At 39.7% G+C, this 26,864-nt stretch overlaps 4 protein-coding genes across 7 annotated transcripts in view; 1 reads left to right on the plus strand and 3 right to left on the minus strand.

Annotated features, from left to right (window-relative positions):
• Positions 1-1,803: 1,803 nt before the first annotated feature.
• Positions 1,804-6,346, minus strand: tmem169b (transmembrane protein 169b). Of its 2 annotated transcripts, none has more exons than XM_056389324.1 (3): positions 6,176-6,346; positions 5,159-5,545; positions 1,804-4,711 (listed from the first exon to the last, which is right to left on the minus strand). In XM_056389324.1, the coding sequence occupies exons 2-3, from the start codon at positions 5,424-5,426 to the stop codon at positions 4,077-4,079; spliced, it is 903 nt and encodes a 300-aa protein (XP_056245299.1). In that variant the 5' UTR covers positions 5,427-5,545; positions 6,176-6,346; the 3' UTR covers positions 1,804-4,076. The 2 variants fall into 2 exon arrangements, with proteins under 2 accessions (XP_056245299.1, XP_056245298.1); XM_056389323.1 differs by having other exon boundaries at positions 5,153-5,545; positions 6,176-6,341.
• A 717-nt stretch (positions 6,347-7,063) lies between these two features.
• On the plus strand, positions 7,064-10,993 carry LOC130177503 (protein SIX6OS1). 2 transcript variants are annotated; one of them, XM_056389321.1, is made up of 14 exons: positions 7,064-7,223; positions 7,431-7,487; positions 7,684-7,810; positions 7,937-8,026; positions 8,124-8,311; positions 8,389-8,428; positions 8,525-8,630; positions 8,786-8,918; positions 9,040-9,110; positions 9,656-9,855; positions 9,939-10,074; positions 10,147-10,200; positions 10,289-10,316; positions 10,393-10,993. In XM_056389321.1, the coding sequence occupies exons 1-14, from the start codon at positions 7,172-7,174 to the stop codon at positions 10,518-10,520; spliced, it is 1,410 nt and encodes a 469-aa protein (XP_056245296.1). In that variant the 5' UTR covers positions 7,064-7,171; the 3' UTR covers positions 10,521-10,993. The 2 variants fall into 2 exon arrangements, with proteins under 2 accessions (XP_056245296.1, XP_056245297.1); XM_056389322.1 differs by having other exon boundaries at positions 7,067-7,223; positions 10,159-10,200.
• Positions 10,805-21,091, minus strand: pfkla (phosphofructokinase, liver a). The gene is made up of 22 exons (XM_056389320.1): positions 20,835-21,091; positions 19,816-19,889; positions 19,630-19,707; positions 18,414-18,603; positions 18,029-18,194; positions 17,352-17,396; positions 17,162-17,270; positions 16,940-17,035; positions 16,359-16,451; positions 15,546-15,671; positions 15,382-15,446; positions 15,149-15,212; positions 14,867-15,013; positions 14,719-14,789; positions 13,897-13,984; positions 13,660-13,812; positions 12,971-13,135; positions 12,821-12,882; positions 12,122-12,233; positions 11,863-11,962; positions 11,657-11,762; positions 10,805-11,565 (listed from the first exon to the last, which is right to left on the minus strand). The coding sequence occupies exons 1-22, from the start codon at positions 20,917-20,919 to the stop codon at positions 11,418-11,420; spliced, it is 2,343 nt and encodes a 780-aa protein (XP_056245295.1). The 5' UTR covers positions 20,920-21,091; the 3' UTR covers positions 10,805-11,417.
• Positions 21,092-22,666: 1,575 nt separating this feature from the next.
• si:ch211-45c16.2 (mitogen-activated protein kinase kinase kinase 13) overlaps positions 22,667-26,864 on the minus strand; it is a 33,004-nt gene continuing 28,806 nt past the window's right edge. For both annotated transcript variants that reach the window (XM_056389738.1, XM_056389739.1), the window contains 3 exons: positions 26,761-26,831; positions 26,257-26,548; positions 22,667-26,148 (listed from right to left, as the gene is read on the minus strand). In XM_056389738.1, coding sequence (XP_056245713.1) covers positions 26,047-26,148; positions 26,257-26,548; positions 26,761-26,831 — 465 coding nt within the window. In that variant the 3' untranslated portion in view covers positions 22,667-26,046. The remainder of the gene's footprint in view (positions 26,149-26,256; positions 26,549-26,760; positions 26,832-26,864) is intronic.

Consider the following 26,864-nt stretch of genomic DNA (forward strand, 5'->3'; position numbering starts at 1 on the left):
TGTTTTTTTTTTGCAAATATTCACTCATTTTGAATTTGATGCCTGCAACACGTTCCAAAAAAGCTGGGACAGGGGCAACAAAAGATTGGGAAAGTTGAGGAATACTCAAAAATCACCTGTTTGGAACATTCCACAGGTGAACAGGTTAATTGGAAACAGGTGAGTGTCATGATTGGGTATAAAATGAGCAAAGGCTCAGTCATTCACAAGCAAGGATAGGCCGAGGTTCACCACTTTGTGAACAACTGCGTGAGCAAATAGTCCAACAGTTTAATAACAACGTTTCTCAACGTACAATTGCAAGGAGGTTAGGGATTTCATTATCTACAATCCATAATATCGTCAAAAGATTCAGAGAATCTGGACAAATCTCTGCGTGTAAGCGGCAAGGCCGAAAACCAACATTGAATGCCCGTGACCTTCGATCCCTCAGGCGGTACTGCATTAAAAACCGACATCATTTTGTAAAGGATATTACCACCTGGGCTCAGGAACACTTTGGAAAACCATTGTCAGTTAACACAGTTCGACGCTACATCTACAAGTGCAAGTTAAAACTTGCAAAGCGAAAGCCGTATATCAACAACACCCTGAAACGGCGCTGGCTTCTCTGGGCCTGAGCTCATCTGAGATGGACTGACGCAAAGTGGAAAAGTGTGCTGTGGTCTGACGAGTCCACATTTCAAATTGTTTTTGGAAACCATGGACGTCGTGTTCTCCGGGCTAAAGACGAAAAGGACCATCCAGATTGTTATCAGCGCAAAGTTCAAAAGCCAGCATCTGTGATGGTATGGGGTTGTGTTAGTGCCCTTGGCATGGGTAACTTGCAGGCACCATTAATGCAGAAAGGTACATACAGGTTTTGGAGCAACATGTGCTGCCATCCAAGCGACGTCTTTTTCAGGGACATCCCTGCTTATTTCAGCAAGACAATGCCAAGCCACATTCTGCACATACAACAGCGTGGCTTCGTAGTAAAAGAGTGCGGGTACTAGACTGGCCTGTCTGCAGTCCAGACCTGTCTCCCATTGAAAATGTGTGGTGCATTATGAAGCGCAAAATACGGGAGCAGAGACCCCGGACTGTTGAGCAACTGAAGTCGTACATCAAGCAAGAATGGGAGGGAATTCCAGTCAATTCGATGCCCCTGTCCCAGCTTTTTTGGAACGTGTTGCAGGCATCAAATTCAAAATAAGTGAATATTTGCAAAAAAAAAATAGTTTTTCAGTTTGAACTTTAAATATCTTGTCTTTATAGTGTATTCAATTTTACACAATGTCCCAACTTCTTTGGAATTGGGGTTGTAAACATTCTCCATACAAGGAATACAATTCTTGAGGGGAAATACTAAAACCTAAAATTTCCAGAAAAATTACAGAGGTCATGGACCACACCTCACCCTCTTCAGTTGTATTGTAGTCATGGTCTGGTCTCATTTGTGCAGATTTTACACATAGACTAAGTTGTGTGTTTTAACCTTGAATTGTTTTAACATTAGTGTGACAAAATCTGAGGGTAAAACGGGACAGTACAGGTTGGTAAGTATGTATTGGCCCTAACATTTTTAGTACACTACTGAGCTTGCACTGGGACATACTACAGATTTTCTTCAGTAGGCATATTCAGATCTCCAAGTACACATAACTATGGAGCATACAATGCAGGGATATATGCTGACTTTTCCCGTTAATTGTGAGTGTATGTAACCACCGGAAACAGTGACCTGCTGTGCATTGTTCTATGACATGAAACAAAATGTTTTTTTTCCACAATATAAATTTAAAAATTAGCACATAGTTGCAATGTAAATATACAACACTTTATTTAATTTGTCTTTAGTTTGCATACTGTGGATTCACAACATGTAATGTGGAATACAGATTCAACTCATGTCTTTACCTGTGAGAAAGTAAAATGAAGTTACTTTACCCAATCAGGTCTAATCATAAACATTAGAATCAATAAATAACCCCGATCTGCTATGTATTTCAATCAGTTAATGACTGCTGTTTGCAATACATTTATTTCAAAGTGTACTCTACTTAAATATTTAAAATAAATTAAAGCAACATTCAAAATATGACTGTATGGAAATGTAACAGGAATTCTCCAGTACAAAATTACGGAGAACTTCACTCGTGCATGGACCAAAATTGATAAGACAAGATCACAGACTTGTTTTTATGGTGGTGTCTAAAACATACAAAAAAACATGGCAAAACAAACATAAACTGACCAAAGAAATGTCTGTTTCGTCAGCTTGTCCTGACTATGGCTTCTAATCATGGCTAAACTAACTTCCTAGCGGCCCTGTGGAAACATGAGTTGTTGTCCTACCTCCTTTCTTCCCACACTCTTTGCACATTGTTTATGCACTCTGTCAACTCCAAGTACCCATCAAGTACAGAGCACACAACCCACTACAAATGGAATCTTAATTATAATGAGCCAAGAGGTCCAGAAACCAACAAGCACTCACTCACTAGGACACTTCCTGCCCCCATGTTTGATGTGTTTCAGTTTGTTTGGGAAAATTTGATGAAACACAAATCCATAAAGGAATATGCACCGTGTAAGTATAATATGATATTTTATAGGATCACATTCTAGATTTTTTCTTGTTGTCAACAAATCCTATGAAAAGTCAAAAATTAACAATGGAGTGATTGGTTCCTTCATTGCCATGACCCCACACACACACACACACACACACACACACACACACACACACACACACACACACACACACACACACACACACACACACACACACACACACACACACACACACTGCAGATTATTTTGAGGACTATATTCACAGTTCTGCTGCTAAAAAAGAAAACCTCACAAGAGGTCCAAACAAGTATTAATCCGCAACTGAACAAATATACAATTTACTCCTGTTTGAGTAACATTTGCTAAAAATGACAGCAATGTGCCCCTTTTAAAAATAACATTACATATAACTACGTGTCAGCAACCCATTTAGAAGATTTTACATCTTAAGTGGAAACCAATGGACTTGAGGTTGAATGCAACAATAAAGAAGAGGGAAATCATGATTTTATGAAAAACAGACAAACACATTGTTGGTTTCAGTCTTTTCATGGATTTGCTGAACAAAAATTAGAGTGACACCAGCCTTGCCCTTTAAAAACTAGAATCTGAGTCCTTTACCAAGACATTGCCCATCTTCAGATGCTAGTGTTGTGCTCAGTGGTGCATATTCCGAATCAAATTAGTAATTAGTCAAATTTCCAAAGTAACTGACACACATTAAACCTGGATTTGTTGCCCCTGAGGCAGTTGCCCAGTTTTCCTAGTTATTCCATGTTTGCTTCAACTATAACTTGATTGATTATGATAACTTCATATACAAGACGGTGTTGCCTTTGAAATGCATGCTGTTTTTGATGTCAGTGCACAGCACCATGACCACATACATTTAATTACAGATATTTACAGATGAAGTGAAACTTGATTGAACTTACAGGACTAATGTTTGTATCAGTGTCCACAGCCACTTAATGAAAACTGTAGGAATCAAGGTCTATATGTATAAAAAGGTCTTTGAGTCGCAGTGCTGTTCCGTAATTATTGGAGGCCATTTAGTGATCTGAGGGGAGCTGTGATGACCACAACCTGTAAGTAAAAAATGACCCAAAATAACCACTTCCCTGCTCAGAGTTCAATGTTTTACAACTTTGTAAAAACGGTTCCTCCCCTTAAGCCAGTTCAGGCAGCGTTTCATATGCTGTAATTTACAGAAGAGCGTAGTGGAGTTGCTTAAAAATACTTTCCTGTTATTTTGACAAGAAATTCCTATCAAAAGTTCCTTAGAATTTATTTCTTCCAGAGCTTTCAGCAAAATCTCAAGGCCTTCATCAGCAGATGAAGTTTGCTCAATAAGTCAAGTAAGTGGACCTTGAGATAGAGTTTTCATCACACTATACACAAGGTCAGAAATGAACCTTTAAGCTGAATTTTCTGTGAGGAATCTCAATGAAATGATTAAAAACACTTGCAACTTTGACCCCATTATCAATGTGTGCCTTGGAACTCAGCATCACCCTGTTTCACACCGATGATGTCTGTGCAAGTTCACTGGGGGCCTTGCTCTGCAGAGTTCCAGAAACAGTGTCAGAGTCCAGAAGCTCCACTATGCTATAGGGAGAACAATCCTCCAGCCCCAGCTTCCCACAGGCCCAGCCACAGAAGCCTTTCTCCAGGTCTCGCACCGCCTGCCACCACTCGCTGAAAGCCCAGGACACCTGCACCACAGCAGAGTACAGAGCCAGAGACAGCGCCATGGGCATGATGAGCATGGGGTAGAAGATGATGAGGAAGGGGCATATTGTAATCTTGTGCCAGAACGTCCGCTCTTCATTGTACACCAGGAAGACATTGTACCAGGTGAGAGTGCCATAGTAGAAGGAGGTGATGAAAGAGAGGAGGAAAATCACAGGCGCGCAGGAGATGCTCCACAGGACAACATGGGGTCCCTGGCACACACCTAAGCTGCAGGTGCGTTTAGAACCTTCCCGTCCCTCGCACTCGGCATCAAGACGTTCCTTTGACTTGGCCAGATCCCTGAGTTCCTTCTCTGTCAAAGTGACATGTATGTCCACCACCTGACCCTTCTTCTTGCCACGGGTGATGGTGCCTGTCAGGGTCACATAACGGCTGTCTGGAGGAAGGCTCCATCCTCCACCTGTTAAGAGATAACATGATATAAGAATTTACCCATGTGACACATAACAAAGACAAGCTTCCCTTCATTTGTGCATCCTATTTATTGGGAGCTAAACCACAGTAGGACCATAGAGACTATGTGATATTGAGCCTGCAGCACTCCAAAAAGTCTATTTGGCGTACCTTAGTGTAGACATGTGGCTAAGTGAGATTAATTTGTGTGTTATTTTTATTCAAAAGTATTTTATGTCATACCGTCCCATCATTGGCATGGCCCAATTTAAGTCCAAAACATCACATTAATCCTTAGTTTTGCTCACATAAACTTGATTTGCATGGTAAAAATTGCTTGTCATATGTCGAACACATGACTGAGCTGTTAAACTAAGACACCCTTTCCTTCAGGAATAATAGCTGTAATCTGGCCTTGTGATTTTAACAGATATGCCACCCCACTCACCTTCACCTGTGGGCGTGCAGAGGAATTTAGCTCCCTCCTCAGTGTTCCTCTCCGCTCCCTCCTCACTGCCTTGGTCCTCTCCAGGCGCCCTCTCCATTTCAGAGCGGTAGATAATAATGGACTCTGGACGCATGTCTTTCTTCTTCCTCCTCTTCCTCCTTATGGAGGGCCCCACTTCTCCATCGTCCACATGATTCCCTGATGTGTCCGATCGTAAGGAAATCATCTGGGGGCTGCCCTCTCCTTCTGTCTGAGGCTCCTCTACCTGTGCCATGCTCTCACCTGATGCAGTAAACCCTTTGACTCTTAGACGTTTTGATGGGTTATATATGGACACTAGTGAAGTCTGGAGCAGCACAAACTATGTCCACCCATTGTGTTCAAGTTTTCAATCTAATAAAGATGAATGCACAGTGATAAGAGCACACACACAAACAAAGAGAGAGAGAGAGAGAGAGAGAGAGAGAGAGAGAGAGAGAGAGAGAGAGAGAGGATGCCATTAAAAGCAGGTCTGTTTTTTACAGTCACAATAATCCTGTATGTACAGTGGTGCTGGCCTAGATTCTGCACAGTCGCCTAGTCTGTGATGATGACCAATAACATCTACCAAATGTCATAATTATTGATGTAATGGCATTTAAGTACCTGAAAAGACCAAATCACAAAGCATGATATATTTGCTCATAACAGGAGGGGGGAGGGTGTCTCTCTTTTGCATGACAGCGCACCGATACTCTCAGTAGAAACGCTCCGACCTCAGTCCGTGCACATCATCCCATCTCCCTCTTTACAGAAATGACAGAATGACTACACCATTCATAAACGGATTGTGGAGCATTTACCCAAAGAATGTATTATATGATAAGATCAGAGACGAGGGGGTAAAATCGACAAAGCAACCCATTCTTCGCACAGCTGATCCCCTCCCATTTAAATCCCACCCATGTCCGCTCTTTGTTTGCAGACGCCAGCCGGCGAACAACATGTACTGAAACTAGAGCTGAAAATAAAATGAAATCTTACCTTCAACAGACTGGACGAGCCGCGGATAGATAAACGATGCCGTGTGAGGACAGATCACTGAATTAGTATGACACATTGCAGCAGCCCATGCATCACAGCGCTGCTTTTGCTGATACAGATGCGCTACGCAAAATGATTTCCAGAATAGCACTAAACCCGCCCCTCTAACCTCTGTCACACCAGTGCTATGACCAATCCCCACCATCCTTGATCCCACTGCTGTCATGTGAACATGGAAATATGATGGGGGGTGAAAACCCACCATGTCTACTAATGGCACGTTATCATTCCTAGAGAATGGCGACCTATCTAAGCAACACATTTTAACTTAAAAAGAAATCACATAATCATAGACGAAGTTTACATTTTTCTAAATTGAATAGGCTAAAGCATGAGCATCTATTGCCTCAGTTGAATAAATCTTTATAGCCATGATTTTTAATTTAAATGAATTATGTTAAACATTGCACTATTTATATGGGCTAATAGCACCATATGATTTCTATACACTTAATTAAAAAATAAAATACATAAGCATTGTATACAAAAATCATTGTAAGCAAGGTTATAAATGTTCAAGTATAAGTGTTCACTAGCTTTCATGTAAGACAAAATAAACAATAAATTGTTAATCATTCAGTTGTTTGTACAGACAGGGTTGTGTTTGACCATCAATTATTTTGAACAGCTGACAGACGTTTGCCAAATTTAATATACAAGTTAAGACAGTAATACTACTAGCTGATGTCAGAATTACCAAACTGTGGACAGTGCAACTAAATTACATTTAAAAGATCATGGTAACTTACATCTCTTAATTAAAATAACTTACAAATGAATACCGTGTCCTTCCACGCATAACTGAGAAGACTAAAATTCATTAAGTCCTTCTCTGTTGAACGGGCGTTGAACTGTTGCTACCAACGTCTGGACGGTTGACAGCAACAGTAGCTTATTTTACAGTTGAGAGAGGAGTCAGCTAACGTTGGTGTAAAAATGAACGACGAATATGCACTTAATAATATCGACAGCCTCCTCTTTAAGTTAGGTATGTTGTGTTTTTGAGCTTATTTTAGGCTAATAGTTGTATTTTTCTTGAAATTCCATGTTTGTAATGATTTACCGTTTGCTAACTTGGCTGCTTGGCTAAGTGATGTCAGTAGCAAGCTAGCTACTGACAACCTAAGTCAATTCAAGTGAGCAACTCCATAAGATAGCACTTTTAAGATATAGGTAACTGTTTTGTTTTTTATAGCTCTTCAAACTCGGGAACTTTCCCAAAAGAAGAATGATATCAGCCAACGAATTAAAGGTATGCCAAAATAAAAATTAGCCATTTGTATGAAAGACTGGCTTTAATATTGAAACAATATACTAGCCTAAAGGGAGACATTGAACAAGTTAGCTATATGATGGAGACCTTTTCTTTTCTTTTTTTTATTAATGTAATGTAATTAATGGTGTCATGTAAAATCGTGTCCCATAAGTGTTTATATGTTTGTCAACAGTTTATAGTGCTGACATTGCTGAGAAGAGGTCTTGCACTGAAACACTCCACAGAAATATCAAGAAACTTGAGGAAGAAATCAGGGTGAAGCAGAGCACTGTGGCACATAGTAAAGCAAATGCAAAAAGGTATGATGACTAGGCCAAGCCATCATTTACCAAGGTGACACATAATCTAATTGTACACATTAACATAAATAGTGCTGTATAGTATGGATATTCATATATTGCTACTTGTCATCCATGTAACTTCAGCATGAAGGCCACTAACAGCCTGCTCCTTCAGTATGAACAAACACTGAAAGCTGAACTTGAGAGCAGAAAAGCCAACTACAACCATGACATGTGGGTCCGCTTACCTATTGTGTGTAACTATGTTTAATACATATTTTGTGTGTTATAATAAACAAAATTCAATTGTTCTTAATATTAACCCAACAAGGGGAGTCTACGAAGAGAGGATCGCAAGCTACAAAAAGATATTCCAGTCTCATAAAGAATATTATTGCCAAAATCCTCTGGCTCAAAAGCTCATCAGGCTGCAGGCTGAAAAAGAGGAGATTGAGTGCAGGATCAAGGCCTGTGATGGTCAAATTATAATGAAACAGACGGAGCTGGACCATCTCATTGGTAATAAAATTTTTATGCATAACAAGTTGTGATTAAATATTTACAGCTCTTTATGCAGTTGATTTCTGTCTGACTAGGTCCAGCAGTCAATTCTTCTACCAAGAAACTACCAGATAGGTATCTTTCTGTAAATCTTATAGATAACAAAGAATAATGACACATATCCTCTGGCAAAACATAGTTTTTCTCTGATTGATTCTGATTTCTTTCTAGTGTTTCCGGGCCCATCAATGAATCAGAGAAACAATTCGATCCACAGACAGAGGAGGACAGTGATTCTGCTGTCGACATCTCCTCTCTTCATCTCAACCAAGCAAAGGTACTTGGCTGTCCAAATTCTAGATATATAAAATTCAGTTCTATACCAATTGTAAACACCGTTTATGCAAAATGAAAACTAAGTCGAAGCTGTTCGTTCTTAAAGAGCATCATATTATAAGTAGCCAAACAATTAAATGTGAACAAATGTTGCAGAATGGTCAAAAAGTATCTGTAGAGGCAAATGCTAGAGATATTGATGAGGAACAAAAAGTTCAGGAGGCTACCGCCTGTGGTCCTGACCCCGAAGAAGCAAGCAATGAGTTGTGGTCATATGAACAGTTGGATGGTAAGTGGAGAAAAGTCTCATATGCATTTCAGTGAATGCCAACACCTTTACACACAATGTTCCTTATGTTTTGGTGCTTATGTTACATAAAACCTAATCAGTGAAATATTTATTTCTTCAGAGCAAAGTTGGCCAGATGGGATGCATGCAAATGAGCAGGAAAAGGAAACAGAACTACAGGACCAAGCCATGGTAATGCTCATCTACTGTACAAGATAACCTAAAAATGGCTTTTTACTGCTGGTATCTTGCCAGAGTATATCTTTCAGATACTCTCCACTACTGAACCATACAGTATCCACCCTGAAAAAATGGAGATGAAAGTACTTTTATTTAGGGACACTCCACTTATACAAGTTCATAAGATCACTTTACTTATCAAAATGAGTACAACCCAGCTTGTATTTTGTATTGTCTTATGTGGCTCTGGAGGGAGATTTCTATAGTCTATGAAAGTAACCTTGATGACATCTTCAGAGTTACTTTGGCTCAAGTGTCAATGTTATCAGTTTTCATTGACATCTATTTTCCTTCAAATTATGACTCCCACTGTATCCCTGGAATCCTGAGTAACCAATTACATTGTGTATTATGTATTTTTTTCATTCAATTATGTAACTAAAATGTGTTTTATCAGATTGTATCAAATACTGGCATTATATATACATACTGCAAATGCCATTTTATAGGTTTCTGTCTTCCTGTAGGAAACGCTTTTTCACTCATTTTCTGCATAGGAACAACAACCAACTGTGTCACAGGTGGAGGATGCAGTGGAGGACAAGGTGGAGGAAGAAGTAGGTACAAATGAAGATCAAACACCAGGTGAAGAGGACAATGAAGGACTCACTGCTTTTCTTCAGTCATCTCAAGAAACTAATCAGCCCTCCCCAGCAAAAATGACAGCTGCACCTTCAACTCCATCATTCCCATTTAAGTAAGGTTTTGTCTAAGTTGTCCAACACGTTATATCCCTGCAAAGACAGCTACTGAGAGCTATGTTTCATGTGTTCACTTCAGCTTCAGCCCTACCAGCTCCCCACATCAAAGGACCTCTGATACCAAATCTCCAGCTTTCCTGTTCTCTCTGAACTCTGATCCTAGCACCCCAGGCTTTTCTGGATTTGGATTTGACGAGGGCACATCACGGGATGAAGTGAGTGGCTAGCAAAAAGAATAAACGATTTGACAGAAATCAATGTTTCTTAGTTTTTTGAATTACCTCCAGGTTTCTTTGCAGGACACATCTTTTGCTTTCACCAGCCCTTTTTTCAGCCAGAAGGTACTGCCTTTTTTACTGGAAACTCTCCTTTTTTCATACAGTACTTGAACTAGAACAAAAATACAAAACTCTGTTCTACTCTTTTCAGAAAACCACAGAATCAAAGTCTTCCCACTGTAAGTACCAAATCAAATCTATATTTGTGATGTGTGTTACTTGCTTTGAACTACATTTGTGTAAATGAATTTGCAGGTGCTGAGTTTCTGTTTGACCAATCAGAGCAAAGTGAAGAATTTCAGTTTGCCTTCACCACCAAAAGCCCTCAGGCAACTAACAAAGATAAGACCATGGGAGAATTTCCATTTTCATTCAACTTTTGAGAGTTATAAGAAAACATCCAGTTCAGACGAGTTCCTAGCTTATTAACTTCAGTAATGTTCTCATTTAGTGGGCAATGAAAAATTCTCAGGGTAAAAGTTCATTATTTAACACCATTATAAAATTTATAAGACTTAATCAGTTAAGTGAAATTTGCCAGATGTGTGATGTGAATACCATTTTTAATTTTTATTCTGTTCAGTGGTTGCTATTTATTTATCTGTTTAACCTAACTTGGTTTATTTAAAAAGCTATTCACATTACAATGAACATATTTTTCACAGTGTCTTAGTTGGATAACATTTTATTTAAGACAGAGATATGGCATCAGTATCAAAAATAATACACAAGTCCATATTTCTTTACAGTGTAATAAACTGCTTATTCTGTGATTTGCTGTTCAGTTTGCATCAATGAATGACAGGCAGTGATTCAGTTCTACATGGTGTATAAATAAAATGAAATTAATACCTCACTGGTCCCATGAGTCATTTAGTATTTTGTCTGTGAAGTTGGGATTTCTTTTGTATGTGATTTTAATAGCAAACCACAACACATACAATTTGCTTTATATAATACATTTAGTCGTAAATTAATAAAATTTTAGCTTCGTGGCACACCTGGCTGTGATTTGACAATACAAAGACTTGCTTGGAACAAGGGATAGCAAAATGTTCTGTATTTTAAAGCCTCATTCAATAAATGAATACTTGCAGTACACTTTTACATTATTTACAATACTGTAGCTACTATGACACTGACAACGGATTGAAATCAATGCTGGCTTTCTAAAGCTGATTGAAAATGATTCTTAAAATCTGAAGTCTGTTAAGAAACAAAGGATGGACAGATCAGGGTTTTAAAAAAAGTGCAGAGAGTATTCTGTAGTTTCAGAGAGTCTAGAACCCAGAATCGATGCTGATGGAGCGTCGAGTCACGTGTTCAATCTCTCCTGGGACATATTCACAGAAGCTGGTTTGATACTTGGCCAACATTTTTAGCATCGGCCGCAGATCAGACCACCACTGGACCTTGGGCATCCGGTGCCTGAAAATCAGTGGCATACAGTAGTTAATTTATTAGTAAGACTAATTAATACTGAACATTTGTTATTTCACAAAACGCTGAATTTGCTTACTCAAAATCAGTCACAGCCTTCAGTTCAGTGACGGGGTTGAATGAGATGACCTTTCTGTTGAGGCCAAGCACACATGCTGTATCCGGTGAGTTGGCAAACACACGGCCTGGTGGGGAAAATGGTGAAACCATTAGATCACTCAGGTTTGACTCTGGGTTTCTGAGCAATTAATTTATATAAGCTATGACTTTATACAGTAACTCTACCTTGTCTGAAGTTTTCTGTCAATCTCTCGGAAATCCACTGGATAGCCCTCACACCCAACTTTGTGCCAAAATTTCTATCAAAGGGAGAAGGTGCCCCTCCCTAAAGCACAAATACATAAACTGAGAATTAATATGTTGCAAGACTCTTGTCACTTCACAGTATATGGGTGTCACATATATTGTCAGCGTGACTGATATCATTTGTAATGCGCTAAACTGTTTTTCCAGACTGGATGAATCTCATACGGAGGCTTCACACCTGCTGAAGGTGTCCCAACACATTGACTCTGCAGTCAAAGATGCCCTTCCCCTCTGATGAATACAGCCTATGGATGAAATCCGTAGTGTAGTTTTCATGGCATTTTTCATTCCTGTTATGACAGAGAATAGGATCAGCAAAGGAAAAACTACATCCGACAATGTTTCATATACAGTGTGATTTTTTTAAATTTTTATTCCTAATGTCGTTCCATCACTTTGGTCCAGACTGAAATATCCCAACATTTTCATGTATTGCCATGAAAGGATCAGACTCAGGCTTAGACTAAACATAAACTAGCCAAAATGTTGAGTTTGTCCAAAAACTTTGATTTATGACCTGTATGACCTGTATACTTTGTTAAGCAAATGTTAACATGTTAACACGCTAAGATAAGGCGATGACTCTGATAAACATTACCCAATAAGCATCAGCATGTTAGCATGGTCACTGCAAACATATTAACATGCTGATGTTAGCATTTAACTTAAAACAATTTATCTTGAGTACAGCCTAACAGAGCTTGTCTCTTGTTTTAAAAAAAAAAAGTACATACACACTAACACCATTTAGTATGCCTACAATAGATAACTTGAAGGCTGCAAAAAATAAAAGATGGAACATATACAATAAAAGATTTACAGACACTTTTTTCATTAGCTTCATGAGAATCTGTACAGCTGAATTACTGTTGTGTACCTCAGTACTAGACCCCGCTGGATGTCCTTCTTCATCTTTTCAGCCAAATGCTCCACATTGGTCTGTCAAAAAGCCAGATCATTAAAAAGACAGAACGCTGTGAACATTTGTAGATAAAAGAAACAACACAGGTTTTTCTGTTGGTCTTACCTTTAAGTCATGGATGTTGAAGGGGTCTTCAAAGATGTAGGCTGCGTCAGCCCCCACAGCTATACCAGTGGAGGTTGCCAAATAGCCACAGAATCCACCCATTGTCTCCACCACAAACACTCTTCTCTTGGTCCCAGTGGCAGACTGCTTGATCTTGTCACAACCCTGATGAGGAAATTGAAACGGCAGTGTGAAAAAGAGATAATTGATGGCAGGGTCAAAGTATTAGTGTGGAAATCAAGGAAGAGTTAACTACCCATCCCCTATACTGTATGTCAGTTTTGGAGCTCACTGTGCAACTTCTAGAAAAAGCAAAAGACAGACCAAAAAGGAGCAGCTTGAAAAGAAATAAGCTGCTCCTCTAGGGAAAGACTTTTTTTTTTTGGAGAAAGCACTGCTGGTGTCTTATTTATGAGCTTTTACCTGATGTGGTGCTTAATATAGATTTACAGGAGTTAACCAGAGGACTGCCTGTCTCAACCTCCTTCCTCACAAAGTTTAAAATTAAAAACAAAATCTCTTAATACTCGCTGTCTTCTCAGTTTTTATTATGTATGAGGAGTTCAAAGTCTAGCTAAGTAACACAGCAGCTTTTTGATGTGATGTTTTCTGGCGTGGTTCAGTCCCCATTCATCTTAATCCTGAAACATCAAAGTCACACAGTTAATGTGCCATCTGCTCAGCGTTACCTCCATGGCAGCATTGACAGCAGTGTCTGCTCCCAGGCTGAAGTCAGTTCCAGGGACGTTGTTGCTGATGGTGGCAGGGATTAAACACATGGGGATGCATAACTGATCGTAGTGATCCCGGGCTTCAAACAGCTGCAGCACACCTCGGTACCCCTTTGGACATCATCAAGAGGTAGATTCAAAACCACTCTGATGTTAACACTGACACTATGAAGTTATACAGGACCAATACGCTACCTCAAACCCTCCAATTACAAGCAGAGCCGAAATGTTGAACTTGGAAATGGTTTGCGCAATCTTCTCCATGTGTTGGTTTGGAAGAGTCCTGAAGATGCACATTAAACAGACATTAAAAATCACGTAAAGGGGCACTCCAGCAATTTTACATGCCCATGGCAATTTGCTAGTCAGAGAGAGTATTACACAACCTATGAAAACTTTTGTATAATTTCTCCAGTAGCTCTGGAGGACACTTTGACAAGCCTGAGAAAATAAGTCACTCTGGTCACCTATATTTGGCTTGGTGAGAAAATATGTTTACTACAGAATCTGCGATACAAACTGGAGTCGTTGAATTGAAAGACGTGATTGGTAGGGTCTAACATGACATGATATTGAGTTGCCTTATAGAAAGTGTGGGATCCAGTGATTTTGGAGAATGACAGTACAGAAAGTACAAGGGAATAGAAGTCAGGATATTTCAGGCTCTGCTAGGTCTAGGCAATGTGGACGAAATCTCCTATTATAGTATAAGTTATTAGGTATATTAAAAAGGTAATTATGTTAAAATATCAACATATATTGTGAGTACATTTAAATAGCATATGGATGGTTTTTAGCTAACCTAGAAAATTAAATACCTGACAAATGAAGTTACTCCAGAGATATGACAAGGATCCTTACCACAGTAAAAACAGTATTGTTGGTATATGTCATCATATTGCCTCACTGTATGCTCTAACTTTTTTCATCTATATGGAGATACATTACTAAAAAGTTGGAGTTCTGTTAAAATAGTTTTATAGAATTTTATAGAAATCAAAGGGTCCTGCTGCTCACCGTTTTGTCCCCAGCAGTGAGCCCCCTTGACCCGTCCATCCCGCCACAGTGTGCCACTCCATCTCAAAAAGCTGCCGACAGACAACCGTCAGTACAGAAAAATTTCCTCTTCAAGGTGGTTAGAAAAAATAGAGACAGAATGACTTACCGCTCCATTGGCGAGTCCTTGAAATCCATCATTGACAGCGTAGACCTTGTGTCCGTGAGCAAGTGCTACTCTCACAGCTGACCTCACCGCTGCGTTCATCCCCGCAGCTGGAGCTCCCACATTCAGAATAGCCAAAGAGAAATTGCTCTGTGGGAACATGAGTCAGATGTTATTGACAGGCACATTTGAGTTGAAGTTTTGTGATTCCTCTTCATGTGTTACAGCTAGGATCATACAGTTTGTGTGTGTGTACATGTGTGTTTATGTTAGTGAGAGACTTACCTCAGTCTGGGAAGCCTTCTGGAAGGCAAGGAGCTTGTAGATGTTCCAGTTGTTTTCGAAACTCCTAGGAGAACATCTACGGTTTTAGCTTGTTTTTTTATTTGCATGGAAAAAAATCAATCGCTTGTATGATGACATGAATCCGAATGGACTTAGTTGAAATACATCATGGCAGTTTTGCATAATTTTTATATGAACGGTATAACTACTCAATATAAATGAATATATCTCACCCTCCACGCAGTTGAACGGCCTCAGCAAACTTCTTCTCATTCATGGCCTTCTGCACCAACTTAGTCTGCACACAGTGGTAAAAGTTTAAAAATACAGCAAACTTCCCACTGTTTGTGTTTTATGTCCATGAAAATGAATAATAGAAGAGAGGAGAGAGACTCACCATCTCTACACACTCCATTAGAGGAAGGCGAACTGGATGGTTACCTGACAGGCCGATGACACAGGCTGGGGTGCCAGGAGAGGCCTCCAACAGGGCAATCACCGCCTCCACACCCAACTTACTGCTCTGAAAACAAAGAGTGCACATACAGTACATGTCCATTTAAATGTATGAATGTTGGAGATTATCACCTCCTACTCATTAGTAACGTTTGTGCTGCTTATGTGGATAATATGTCTAAATAAAATGCAGATTTAGACATGTTTATGTTTACTCGCACATGAAACTGGGAAGTGTAATCATACAGTATATATATATAAGTATAAATAAATGTGGTTGTCCCCACATGACTTGGATTTGTGACAATTTTGATTTCTAACTGAACACTACAAAGTCAGGTTTATCCCAGATAAACATCCATCGACTTTGTAATGTTATATATCATGACATCTCATTGTGTATTACAGCACCAAATACACAGGCCACTTACAAAAAGCAAAAGGAGAAATTGCACAAAAACTGCTGTGCATTTTTTGTAGTGAGATTTATGTTGCAATGATTACCAACGGTTAAGCTTGCACACTGACTTAGACCAGTGGTTAAACCGTTGACCAGATCTTTGTTTGTGGTGTCTAATAAGAGATCAATTAGAGATTAATGGACAACTGGCAGCCAGTCAGAAAGACATATTTTCCTTGGCCTTTAGGCAGCTCAGCTCTGCAGTTTATAAGCAATTAAACACTAAAACTACAGCTGAAAAGAATAACTACCTCAACAATTTGTTCAAAATATAAAATATGTTGTTCAACTCACCAGTATTCTGTCAAACGCAGAGGGAGTTCCTCCTCGCTGAACATGGCCGAGTACTGTTACTCTGGTGTCATAACCCAGCCGCTTCACCACCAGCTTCAAAAACGACATAAAAGCATTTCAGTGTTGATTTGTCATTCACTAGACGAAACACAACTGAGAGAAAATTCTTTAACAAACATTTGGCAGGAAACTCTTCTAAAACATTTTTAAAAATCATAGTTTCAGTATTTTCGTCCAACAAACAACATCCTGTCCTTAATATGTCCCTTGTAGGGATTAGACAAATAATTGACAAAGCGATATATGATATATATACTGGTTTTATATATATATATATATATATATATATATATATATATATATATATATACTGGTTATCAGTACACTCGCATAAATATCACAATACAGTCTAGGCTGATATGGAGTAGAGGTGTAGCCTTCATTTGAATACTGAACTGATTTCTTTTAGTTTAACCTTTGCCTATTTAAAATCTGAATAATAATTCAACATAAAATTACCTCTTGGTTGGTGAGCAACTGTTACATACAGTATAGTACTGTCCTTAAATTATTAAACTTACATCTTTTATGTAAGTTGAGGAGATAGGCTTGCCATTTCTGTCAATGGCTCCTTCTGCGACGATTATAATGTTGAGTCTTGACCCTGTTATGCGGCTCTGGAGGTAAACAGACAAACACATGCATTAGCCACTAAGTCATTAAGCACAATCCAGCTTTTAAGCCCTGTATTTTATCTCTATTCCTGAAATGCTTGTGGATCTAACTTACATTGTGCTACTTACCCCCTCTAGACGGGCACACATACGATCCTCCCAGCCCTCATGAGGAGGATCCTCTGGAATGAAGAGCCAGTCCGCCCCAGATGCCAGTGCTGACACCAAGGCCAGGTAACTGGAGCAACAACACAATACTTTATGTTTTATTCGGTGGCAGCGCATAAATGATAGCAAAAAAGGTCAAAGTGTTACTCACCCACAGTGTCGCCCCATGACTTCCAAAACAAAAGTGCGCTGGTGGCTGTAGGAGGTGCACAGCAGTTTTACTACAACAGGCTAATAAACTTTTTCAGCAGCTATGTGAGCAGACAAATTGCAGCATTGTAGCAGCATACCACGATGCAAGGGAGCAAGTCTGGACAAGCTTATAGAAATCATGCCTAAGAGACCTGAATTGGGGAATCTGCTATAACAAAACTTGGCTTACATGATTGTATCCCGCCCGACAATAAATCATTACATTATGCAGGTATGAGCCTGACATAGAGCTGCAAATAACATAAACATAAAATAACATTTTCATCATCAGTTTATCTGCAGATTAGTTTTCACAGTTAAACAATAAATCATTTTTTGATAAAACTGTGTAATATGCCCAAGATCATTTCTATGGGCCCAAGGTGACATCTTCAAGAATCTGTTAAGAAAGAGTGTTTAGCATCTTTCCAAAAAAGCCCATTAATTTTCTGTTGATACATATCTATTCACATTTTCCCCATTAAAGCACCGCTGTGTTCTTGTTATATCTTCATCCCCTGTAACTCATTTAATAAGAATTACTGACCAAATAACTTTGTGACCTAAGGATAATCACTTTGATGAAACACCAGCTGCTTCATTGCTGTCACTGTTCAACATCACACAGTGTCTGACCTCTGCGCAGTGGTCATGATGGCATCAATTATCTCCATGATGCGGTGCAGTGCAGAGTCTGCTCCGATGGTCATGTCAGTGCCGCAGAAGTCATTGTCTATGGAGCCAACAAGCCCCACGATGTTCAAGTGATCATGCTGCTTGGCCAGGGTGTCTGTGATCCGTCCTGAAGTAGCACACGCACACACACACACACACACACACACACACACACACACACACACACACACACACACACACACACACACACACACACACAGACATGAATGAAAGAGGATTCCATACTCTTGAAAATGAAATGATGCCTCAAAGGACTATTTCACCATAGAATCCAATTGTATTAAACCCATGTTTCCTCATCGACAGTTTCTTGAGAGCACTTTACCTTTCTGTACGAGCTCCGCCAGCAAATCGCTCCACTCATTGCGGAAGATGTTGGCTCCGGTGAGGCTGCCGTCACCACCACACACACACAGGTTGGTGATGCCTTTCTTCACCAGGTTGAAGGCGGCGGCAAGTCTGCCCTCACGAGTTGGGAAGGTTTTGCATCGGGCACTGCCAATCACAGTCCCACCCTGAAGCAGAGACATCATGTATCAAATCAAATCAAATCAAATCAAGTTTATTTATAAAGCATATTCAAAACAACCAGAGTTTTGTACAATAAAATACAACGGAAAAACACATGACATAGTAACAGCTAAAATGTGATGTCTTAACTATCTGAGACATACAGGGAACAGTTTGAAATAAACAAGTCACAAAGCAGTTCAGTGAAGGCAGACAGGGCATTGTAATCTGTCATTGACAAATTTGTTCACGCTCTGGCTCCCAAAGGGATTTTTCATGGCCAATGGAGATACTTTTGCAATGCCGTCTGATGCCAAACATTAACTGCAGTCACACTCAGCAAGACTGATACAGTAATCTGAATCAATCTGGATACAGGATGTTATGTTTGGACAGGACCAGTCGCAGTAAGATGATGTGATATAAACACAAGACATTAACACACCAATTGCATTGGCTTTAGAAAGCATGTGCCCTCCAACACACATCCAAAACAAGTCATACTATTGGGCAATGCAAAGAGGACAATGGGAGTCCTACTAACTATCATTTGAATAGTGCTGCTTGCTGCATCTTCAGCTGATAAGGCTCAAAGCACATGCAGCAAAACCCCTTACCAGGTTATTACCAGTATAAGACAGGCAGGGAGACAACAGATGAGAGGAGATGGATGAAATAATGAAATTCCTATTAAAACCGTAGAAAGAAGAATAAAGAGAGAGATTTAGGCAGAAACAATATAAACATAACAACAACATGAAGTCACAATACAATTAAGGCACAATAGGACTTGTATTCCAGAGGAGGTTTTGACATGTGACAGTAGGAAACGCATAGGTGTAAATAATAAAATGAATGGCGGGTCTGCTGATGTGCTTAGAGCACAGTTTGTTACTGACACACCTGAATATAACAGAGCCATCACTGCGTGTGCTTTTCCTACTATGACAAGTCGAAACTATGAGAAAGGCCTACCATAGCTACTTTCACCACTGCTGTCAACAGTGACTGAAGATAATATTTTAACCTACCAGTTGGATGATGTTGGTCACACTGTGCCAGTGTGCCAGTTTGATGTTTTCTCCCCCATCCACCAGGCCCTGGTATCCCTGAAAAGTAAAATGTATGTAGGACTGATCCCAGTCAAGCAAGAGCAAAGACCTAACTCAGTGTATGTATTCAATAGGGACACAAACAGGATGAAACAGCTTGTTTACCTCATGAATAAGATAGACCTTGGCCCCAACATAAATGCCCATTCGGGTCACAGCTCGGACAGCGGCATTCATTCCTGGGATGACAGTTGCACAAAAATATTAAGATTCATCTCTGCCTCTTAAGTCATTGCACACAAGCGGTTGCACCATGGCCCTGGATGAAGAAATCAAACACTGTGGTGGATATGACCTCATTATCAGTTATTGGGCAAAGGTGCCATCCGCTCTGCAGAGCCTGTAACCACAGCCCCAGACAGGTATTGCTTGAACAATTCCTGACACGTACGCCACACTGTATGAATTACCAGTGCAAAAAGTACTTATATCTTACTGTACTTAATGAAAAGTAGCCATACTGTCTGAAATACTCAGTCTAAAAATACTCTGTTACAAGCAAAAGTCATGCATTTAAAATTTAACCTAAGTAAGAGCATTAGCATTAATATATAGCAGACTGGTTATTTCAGAATAAAGGAATATAATACTGGATTATAATTATTGGTGCATTAATGTGGGCATCAGTGTATTGTTGCAGTACTTTAAGGTGGGGTTAAGTGTAATTATTCTATACACTGTGGCAGTCTGATCTTAACCCACAATGATACATCATCATTTATTTGTCGATATATTTTGCATTATTAATTTGAATAGTAAGCCAAGCAAGCAAAGTTATTAAAAGCAGAAAGTAGCAGAAAATGGAAATACTCAAGTAATAGCTGAAATTGTTATACTTGAGTAAATGTACTTAGTTACTTTCTACCTTTGTGAGCTACATACTGTACAGTCTGGGTATATATGTATGCAAGCCCATACGTGACCTTTGACCCCGTAGTCATCTGAAGGTTAAACAGACACTGCTGAGATAGTTTGATCATTTTGTATCCACTCAGCTCTCAGTAAATAAAGTACCACGGTTTCTTATGTTAACATGCGTGGCAGACAACAACATTTCGTATCTACACATGTATTTAAAGACTACAAACTGCATTATTATTCCAACTTGAAGTTTTTCAGGTCACCTTGTGCATCTCCACCGCTGGTCAGCACTGCAATGGCCCGACCAGCTCCCGTCATCTTCAGCTTCTCCAAGTCCATCGAGGACATTTTGACGTCTTCAACCGAAAACAACCAAACTGTGTGAAAAGTGAGAAAATGTCCGTTAAAAAGCAAAAAAAGTGGTTGGTTTGTGGGGTATGGGGTTAATTCAGATGTTGCTTCCTCGTTGACGGCGAGTGAACGCTCCCAGTGACATTTCCTCACCGTTTGACTCCGCCCTGTCCAAAGGGAAGCTCCTCGAGTACACTTGGCGCTTGTTTTATAACCCCGAACCGTCCGGCGACATATTTTCCTCTCTATCAGTTAGTCTTTTCTTATTACCCCCGCCCACTCGCTGAACCCTAAGGTGTGTAACAGGAGGTCCACAGCACGTACAACACGAGCTGATTTCAACCAGATTTCATCAGGGAGGCTATAACGGCGCCAGTTGTTTCCAGGAAAAGGCCCCAAATACATACATATATCCCAGCAGTGGTGGAGAGTAAATAAGTATATTCATGTACTGTGCTTGAAGTACAATTTTGAGTTATTTGTTCTGTATTCAAGTGTTACATCTACTTACCATCAAGAGGCAAATATTGTCTTTATCTTCAGTTACTGCTTCAAATTATTAATCCAAAATATGATCAACATGATGCGCTGTTACCACGGAATGGGTAGCTATACACTGGAGTGAGTAGTTAAAATTAGCCACACCAACTGCAACATTAAAATTATCCTCACACGTTAATGTATAATCCAGTGATAAAATAAACATTATTTTGAAATGATCAATTTATTTTGTTTATTCATTAATGTGTTAATTATTATAACTTAATTATTATATAATTATCTGTTGTTTATTTGTGTTCTCATTTACTGTTACTATTATTATTTTTATTATTATTAACACTGCTGTTTTATTTTTATTATTTTATTTTTATGAATGTAAAATTCTAACTCTTATGTCAAAATGTCCTTTAGGATTTTCTTATTTAACAACATGTAAGGCTCAATAAAACAAGGTTCATAATTCTAAAACCAGTCTGCATAATGAGTGCTTTAACTTTTGGTAGTTTATATACATTTTGTTGGTAACACTTCTGTCGTTAGAGTAAAATTTTGAATGCATGATTTTACTTGTAATACAGTAAATCTACCTTGTATAGAAGATCTAAATACGTCTTCACCACTGTGCTTCAGCTATAGAAACTTAGAGCAAAAGCTAAGGATGTCAAAATAAATGTATTAAATTTAAGTTTAATATTTCTATTTAAATATTGACATGCTATTGTCTCAGGGACTTATTTCTTTATTTGTTTTACATTTGTCTTAAGATTTATAATTAGGCCAGTGATGTGACTATAGTTGAGCTTATTTTAAGATAAGATAAAACTTTATTCATCCCGAAGGATAGTTTTGTACCAAAGATTCTCAGTAAACAGGGTAGCCTGAAATAAACACATAAACTGGTAATATTGGTAAGGAAAATGGAACTTGAAATTTAAATTATTCAAAGAAATGTAACTTGTAATTTCATATCATATTCTGATATTGTTTAAAGAGAATATCTTTAAACATTACTGTTGTTGAAATGAGGGATTTAGAGCTTCTCCACCAAATTCTTCACATTAAGACGAGAAAGATGTAGGGTGTGACTGGACAATTCAATGAATAAATATTACTTTTTGTGTCCAAACCCAACTGTGAATCTATGAATTAATTGATTAATCTATGAGTAAATATAAATTATGTGCAAGGATGACATTAAACCAGCAATAATCTTAGCCACAGACGACAGAGACCAGTGTTTTGGGTACAGTACATCAGCATTTATTCCATGCAGTTGTTTGCTCTGATTTTATTCTCCCAGATACCCATTGCACTGTACACTGGATAATACAGGAAACTGACGGGATTGGTTGATCATAATGCCATTCAACAGGAAAGGGAGTTGGAAATGAGTAACAAAGAAACAGACGTTTGATACATGGGATGAGGCGACATGATGTCCACAGTTAGAGACAATTTCACTGAAATTCAGATGTAAGTAACTGGAATTTTGATTAAAAATGAGAGGAAGGAACCACTGCAGAAATTGGCATCACAAATGCCTCCAGGCTTTAAGTCTTATTTACCCTGTTGTGACAGTCACTTGACTGGCTTTTGGTTGGAAACAGAAGAGATTCCTTATAACCTAGGTCGAGATTTAAAAAAGAAAAGAAAGAAAAGAGATTTATGAACACCTGATGTTGCTAATTACTGATGTAAAGTCTGCAAAATCAATACTTCATCTGTAATGATGATTAAACGATGAATGGTCCATTTCAGAGTCAATGATATGACAATGCTTTTGTTCTCACATACAAATACTGTCCTCTTTCCATACCAATGCATTGTGCTTCCTTTCAATAATACTTTTCAGGAGAAATCATAGGTCACAACATTTCTAAAGCTGCCTGAAATAAAAAAACAAACAGAAAAAAAAAACACTGCTCCTCACCAGTCATTCATAATAAATTAATTCAATAATCATGTAGGCCAGCTACAAAGAAAAAAAAGAATCAAAATTAAATTAAACCTTTACAACAATCATACTTCACAGGATATATGCCAGAAAGACAATGTTATTGACAGCTTGATCAGATTACCCAGTCATTACAATACACTAGGTTATTTCATACGAACGTAAACAGAGTGAAGAAAGTTGAAGGAGACTCAAGGAAAGGCAGCAGCTGTTTTCAGAACTAAGTGTAAGCCTTTCCAAAGCTTTCAAGCAAAAAGGTAATTTATCCATCAGTACAGTTTTAGATTCACCTTGTGCTACTCGGTTTGTATGACCCACGCCCTCCTGCAGTGTTCAATACTGATGTGATACAGATTAAAGAATTTCCTGCTCATTTTCAACCAGTCGGCTGGTCGTCAGTGACAGAGGCTCGAGGCCCTGTCAGAGCTGTGCGCTACGTTAAAGAGAGAGGACAGAAACAGGTCACGTTACATTTACAGATGTTTATATACAGGAGTAACTAACACTGAGATGAGGTTGTTGAAAACCAAGAGCGGCTTAATTGCTCTGTGGCCTTGTCTCTGGCTTATATTCCTTATGTAGAACCTCAGCCGTCTGCATACACTAGAGCTGACATCTTGACATCATTAACGTTAAATTCAACCCTGGCTGGCTATTTTTCAACCGTAAAATCATTGGGATGAATGACAAACACTCAAACAGGGATTAAAAATAAAGCTCCCACAGATGCAGTATCCCTTTTCAAAGTCAACCAGACAAAAAAAGTAATATTGCTGGCATTTTGGGATTTGGATGGTGATGGGAAACTTGGGATAAATTACCTCGGGTATAAAAAAAAAAAGAAAAAGGAATTGAGCCATGACATTTACATAACACAAGGCAAAGTAAGTTAAGTGTAAGTGTCACCACCTAGTGGCTTTTGATACATCACTCCTCTCAATCACCAACATAAAACCTGAGCACCGAGCCCTGGAAAAGGCGATTTCACAAAAATGGGACAATTTAAAAATATAGCATCTATAATAAGGTGTTTGACACTTGCTGCTCTCCTCTAGCCACCAGTCACTCTGTTGTGTCTAGCCAGCTAGACGCCCCGCATCCTGAGCAAGCAACTTCTTTCTCACCTGAGTGCCACCCTATGTTATTGCTGTTTTACTCACTACAGCACGGAAAACAAATTTTGGACATTACGTATCAGACAGTATAAATTACCCTGCTAGAAAGTTCGTACATGGGAGACACTGCACCTAGTGATTTCAAGAAATGGGATACTGCACCTGGATTGCGACTAAAACACTCTACATATCTATATAATATTAATGTCCAGCAATGAAGGGTTGAACATCAAGGCTATCCGTAAGACCTTTTTTAATATTCCTGCATGGTCCATAATATGTGCCGCTCAAAGAACATTCCTACATACAATAATTGGTCCAGTCCAGTTTCTCACAGTCCTCGAACAATCCTGAGATGAGACTTGAAACTGTAATGTCTAATGGAGGGGAAAGGGCTTTGTGTTCACACACATGCGCACACACCCGCGCGCACACACGCGCACACACACACACGCACACACACACACACACACATTGATAACTCCCTCCGTAACTCTGGTCATGACATCTGATTGATGATGACGACGACTTAGGCGTGTCTTTGAGAGAAGGATGAGCAGGGTCAGAGAGGAAGAGTCTCTTTTTTTTTTCGTCAGCTGTCAGGTGAGTCTTCATCTCTGTTGCTCTGCTTGCTTGTCCACTTCATGCAGTCTTCTGGCAGCTTTTGCATTTTTGCGAGCTGCACAGACATGCTCGGACAGTTCGTCAGGGGGAGGGGCTTCCGGATGACTACACACGTACGGTGGATTTAGGGAAAGGAGGAAAGTCCGGTTGCGAGGCAGGTTGTTTCATGCTGGTGTTCACACTGTTTCCATGAGCTCCCTGTTCCCTGCTGGGGACGGGATGGAAGTGGAGGAGGCGGGGTACTGGGGCTACTGCGCTGTAAACTCATGATAAAGCAAGTTGATCAAACTGTAGTAAGAGAGAGTGCCTGTTGGCTGGGGTTTTGGATCTATAACAGTAAGATGTTGAGAGCCACTGCAGCCAGATCAAAAGGCTTGTAGTGACACGTGTCTGCATCAGTCACCTGAGAGACCAACACCCCAGTGATGTAACTTTGCCCAGCTGTCAGCCTCAGATAGATCAGCACTTCAACAAGTAATCCTTCTCATCATCATCATCATCATCATCATCATCATCATCATCATCATTATCAGCATCTTCATCCAGTCTCAGTCTCTCCTCAACACACAGTTAGCCCATGCTCAGTTTCAAAATGTCAGTTTTTTTTTCTCTGTTTAGATCAGAGAACAAACAGGTCCTGAATTTTCCTCCAAAACTCAGACAAAAATAAATTATGAATGTTACACTATCTACTGTACATTAAATTCATCATTCAAAAAGGGAATCCCTGCCATGGGTTGCCTGGATGCTGTGCTAGAGATGAAGGGGAGTGGGTCTCATGTAGGGGAGGGTAGGGGGAGGCTCTGGGAGAGATTGCATGGGGCTTTGCTATAGGGAACTATCTTTACAATGTCATCCTCTTATTGCTGTATTTTCTGCAGGGCAGAGTGGGACACAATGGCCTCCAGGCAAAAACAGATCAGAGCCCTTTCACCACGAGGAAGGGGCCCCGACCTTGTTGTTTCTAATGGTGGCATCGGAGCACTCTGCTTCTGACGAATCACAGTCTGAGTCTCCAAACTGTAGCGGATTCTGAGAGAAAAAATTTGACAGAAAAGACAACGAAACATTATCACACATTGGCTTTTAAAAGTTTGCTTTTATTTTTTTGATCAATCCCCACACATCCACGTTACTGACCTCATAGCTGTGTTCATCGGAGCACAGTTTTCCCAAGGAGATTTGGGTCTTGACCCTGCGGACAGCGCACTCCTTGTCAGAGAGGCCGTCTGACTGGGTGGAGATGTCGATGGGGATGTCTGGTGTGTGCGACAGCAGCTCGTCCAGGTGCTCCTCCTGACTGGCGCTCAGCCTCTCCAGAGGTCCGCTGTGGGAGTGGTCGCTGGTGTTTCCCTCCTCTCCGTCGGACACCGACAGGTTCTCTGAGCTGAATGTGGAGTAGGACTGGAAGCTGCTCATGCAGCGATGAGGTCTGTGAGGGAGCAGGGGAAGACAGTTTTGAGTCTGGTTCATACCTTGCTCAGTGTATTTGGAACTTGTCGATATTACAAACTAACAAAGTTATTATTTTTGTTATGATGGTGTAAATGGTCTGTAATTTTCTATTGTTGCACCACACGATGTAAGAGTGTTACAACACAGAGGAGGTTAAGGTTGCAAACTAAATAACCAACTGTATTTTACCTCTGTCTCCGTGGAAACTCCACTTCACTATCCACCTCTCCCTCTTCCTCTTCAGATGACTCATCTCCACCCTGTCAGAGAAGCAATTAACCATCATTTTTCAT

Source organism: Seriola aureovittata, chromosome 11 (assembly GCF_021018895.1).
Source record: "Seriola aureovittata isolate HTS-2021-v1 ecotype China chromosome 11, ASM2101889v1, whole genome shotgun sequence".
Taxonomy (NCBI): domain Eukaryota; kingdom Metazoa; phylum Chordata; class Actinopteri; order Carangiformes; family Carangidae; genus Seriola; species Seriola aureovittata.

Coding starts and splice junctions, on each gene's coding strand:
- tmem169b (XM_056389323.1), bottom strand. CDS start 5,426: ATGGCACAGGTAGAGGAGCCTCAGACAGAAGGAGAGGGCAGCCCCCAG. Junction 4,712..5,152: donor CTGCACGCCCACAGGTGAAG/GTGAGTGGGGTG, acceptor ATCTCTTAACAG/GTGGAGGATGGAGCCTTCCT.
- LOC130177503 (XM_056389321.1), top strand. CDS start 7,172: ATGAACGACGAATATGCACTTAATAATATCGACAGCCTCCTCTTTAAG. Junction 8,429..8,524: donor ACCAAGAAACTACCAGATAG/GTATCTTTCTGT, acceptor ATTTCTTTCTAG/TGTTTCCGGGCCCATCAATG. Junction 10,201..10,288: donor GCCCTTTTTTCAGCCAGAAG/GTACTGCCTTTT, acceptor TACTCTTTTCAG/AAAACCACAGAATCAAAGTC.
- pfkla (XM_056389320.1), bottom strand. CDS start 20,919: ATGTCCTCGATGGACTTGGAGAAGCTGAAGATGACGGGAGCTGGTCGG. Junction 19,890..20,834: donor CAGCGGTGGAGATGCACAAG/GTGACCTGAAAA, acceptor CTGTCATCCCAG/GAATGAATGCCGCTGTCCGA. Junction 13,136..13,659: donor CTGTCAATGCTGCCATGGAG/GTAACGCTGAGC, acceptor TTTCCTCATCAG/GGTTGTGACAAGATCAAGCA.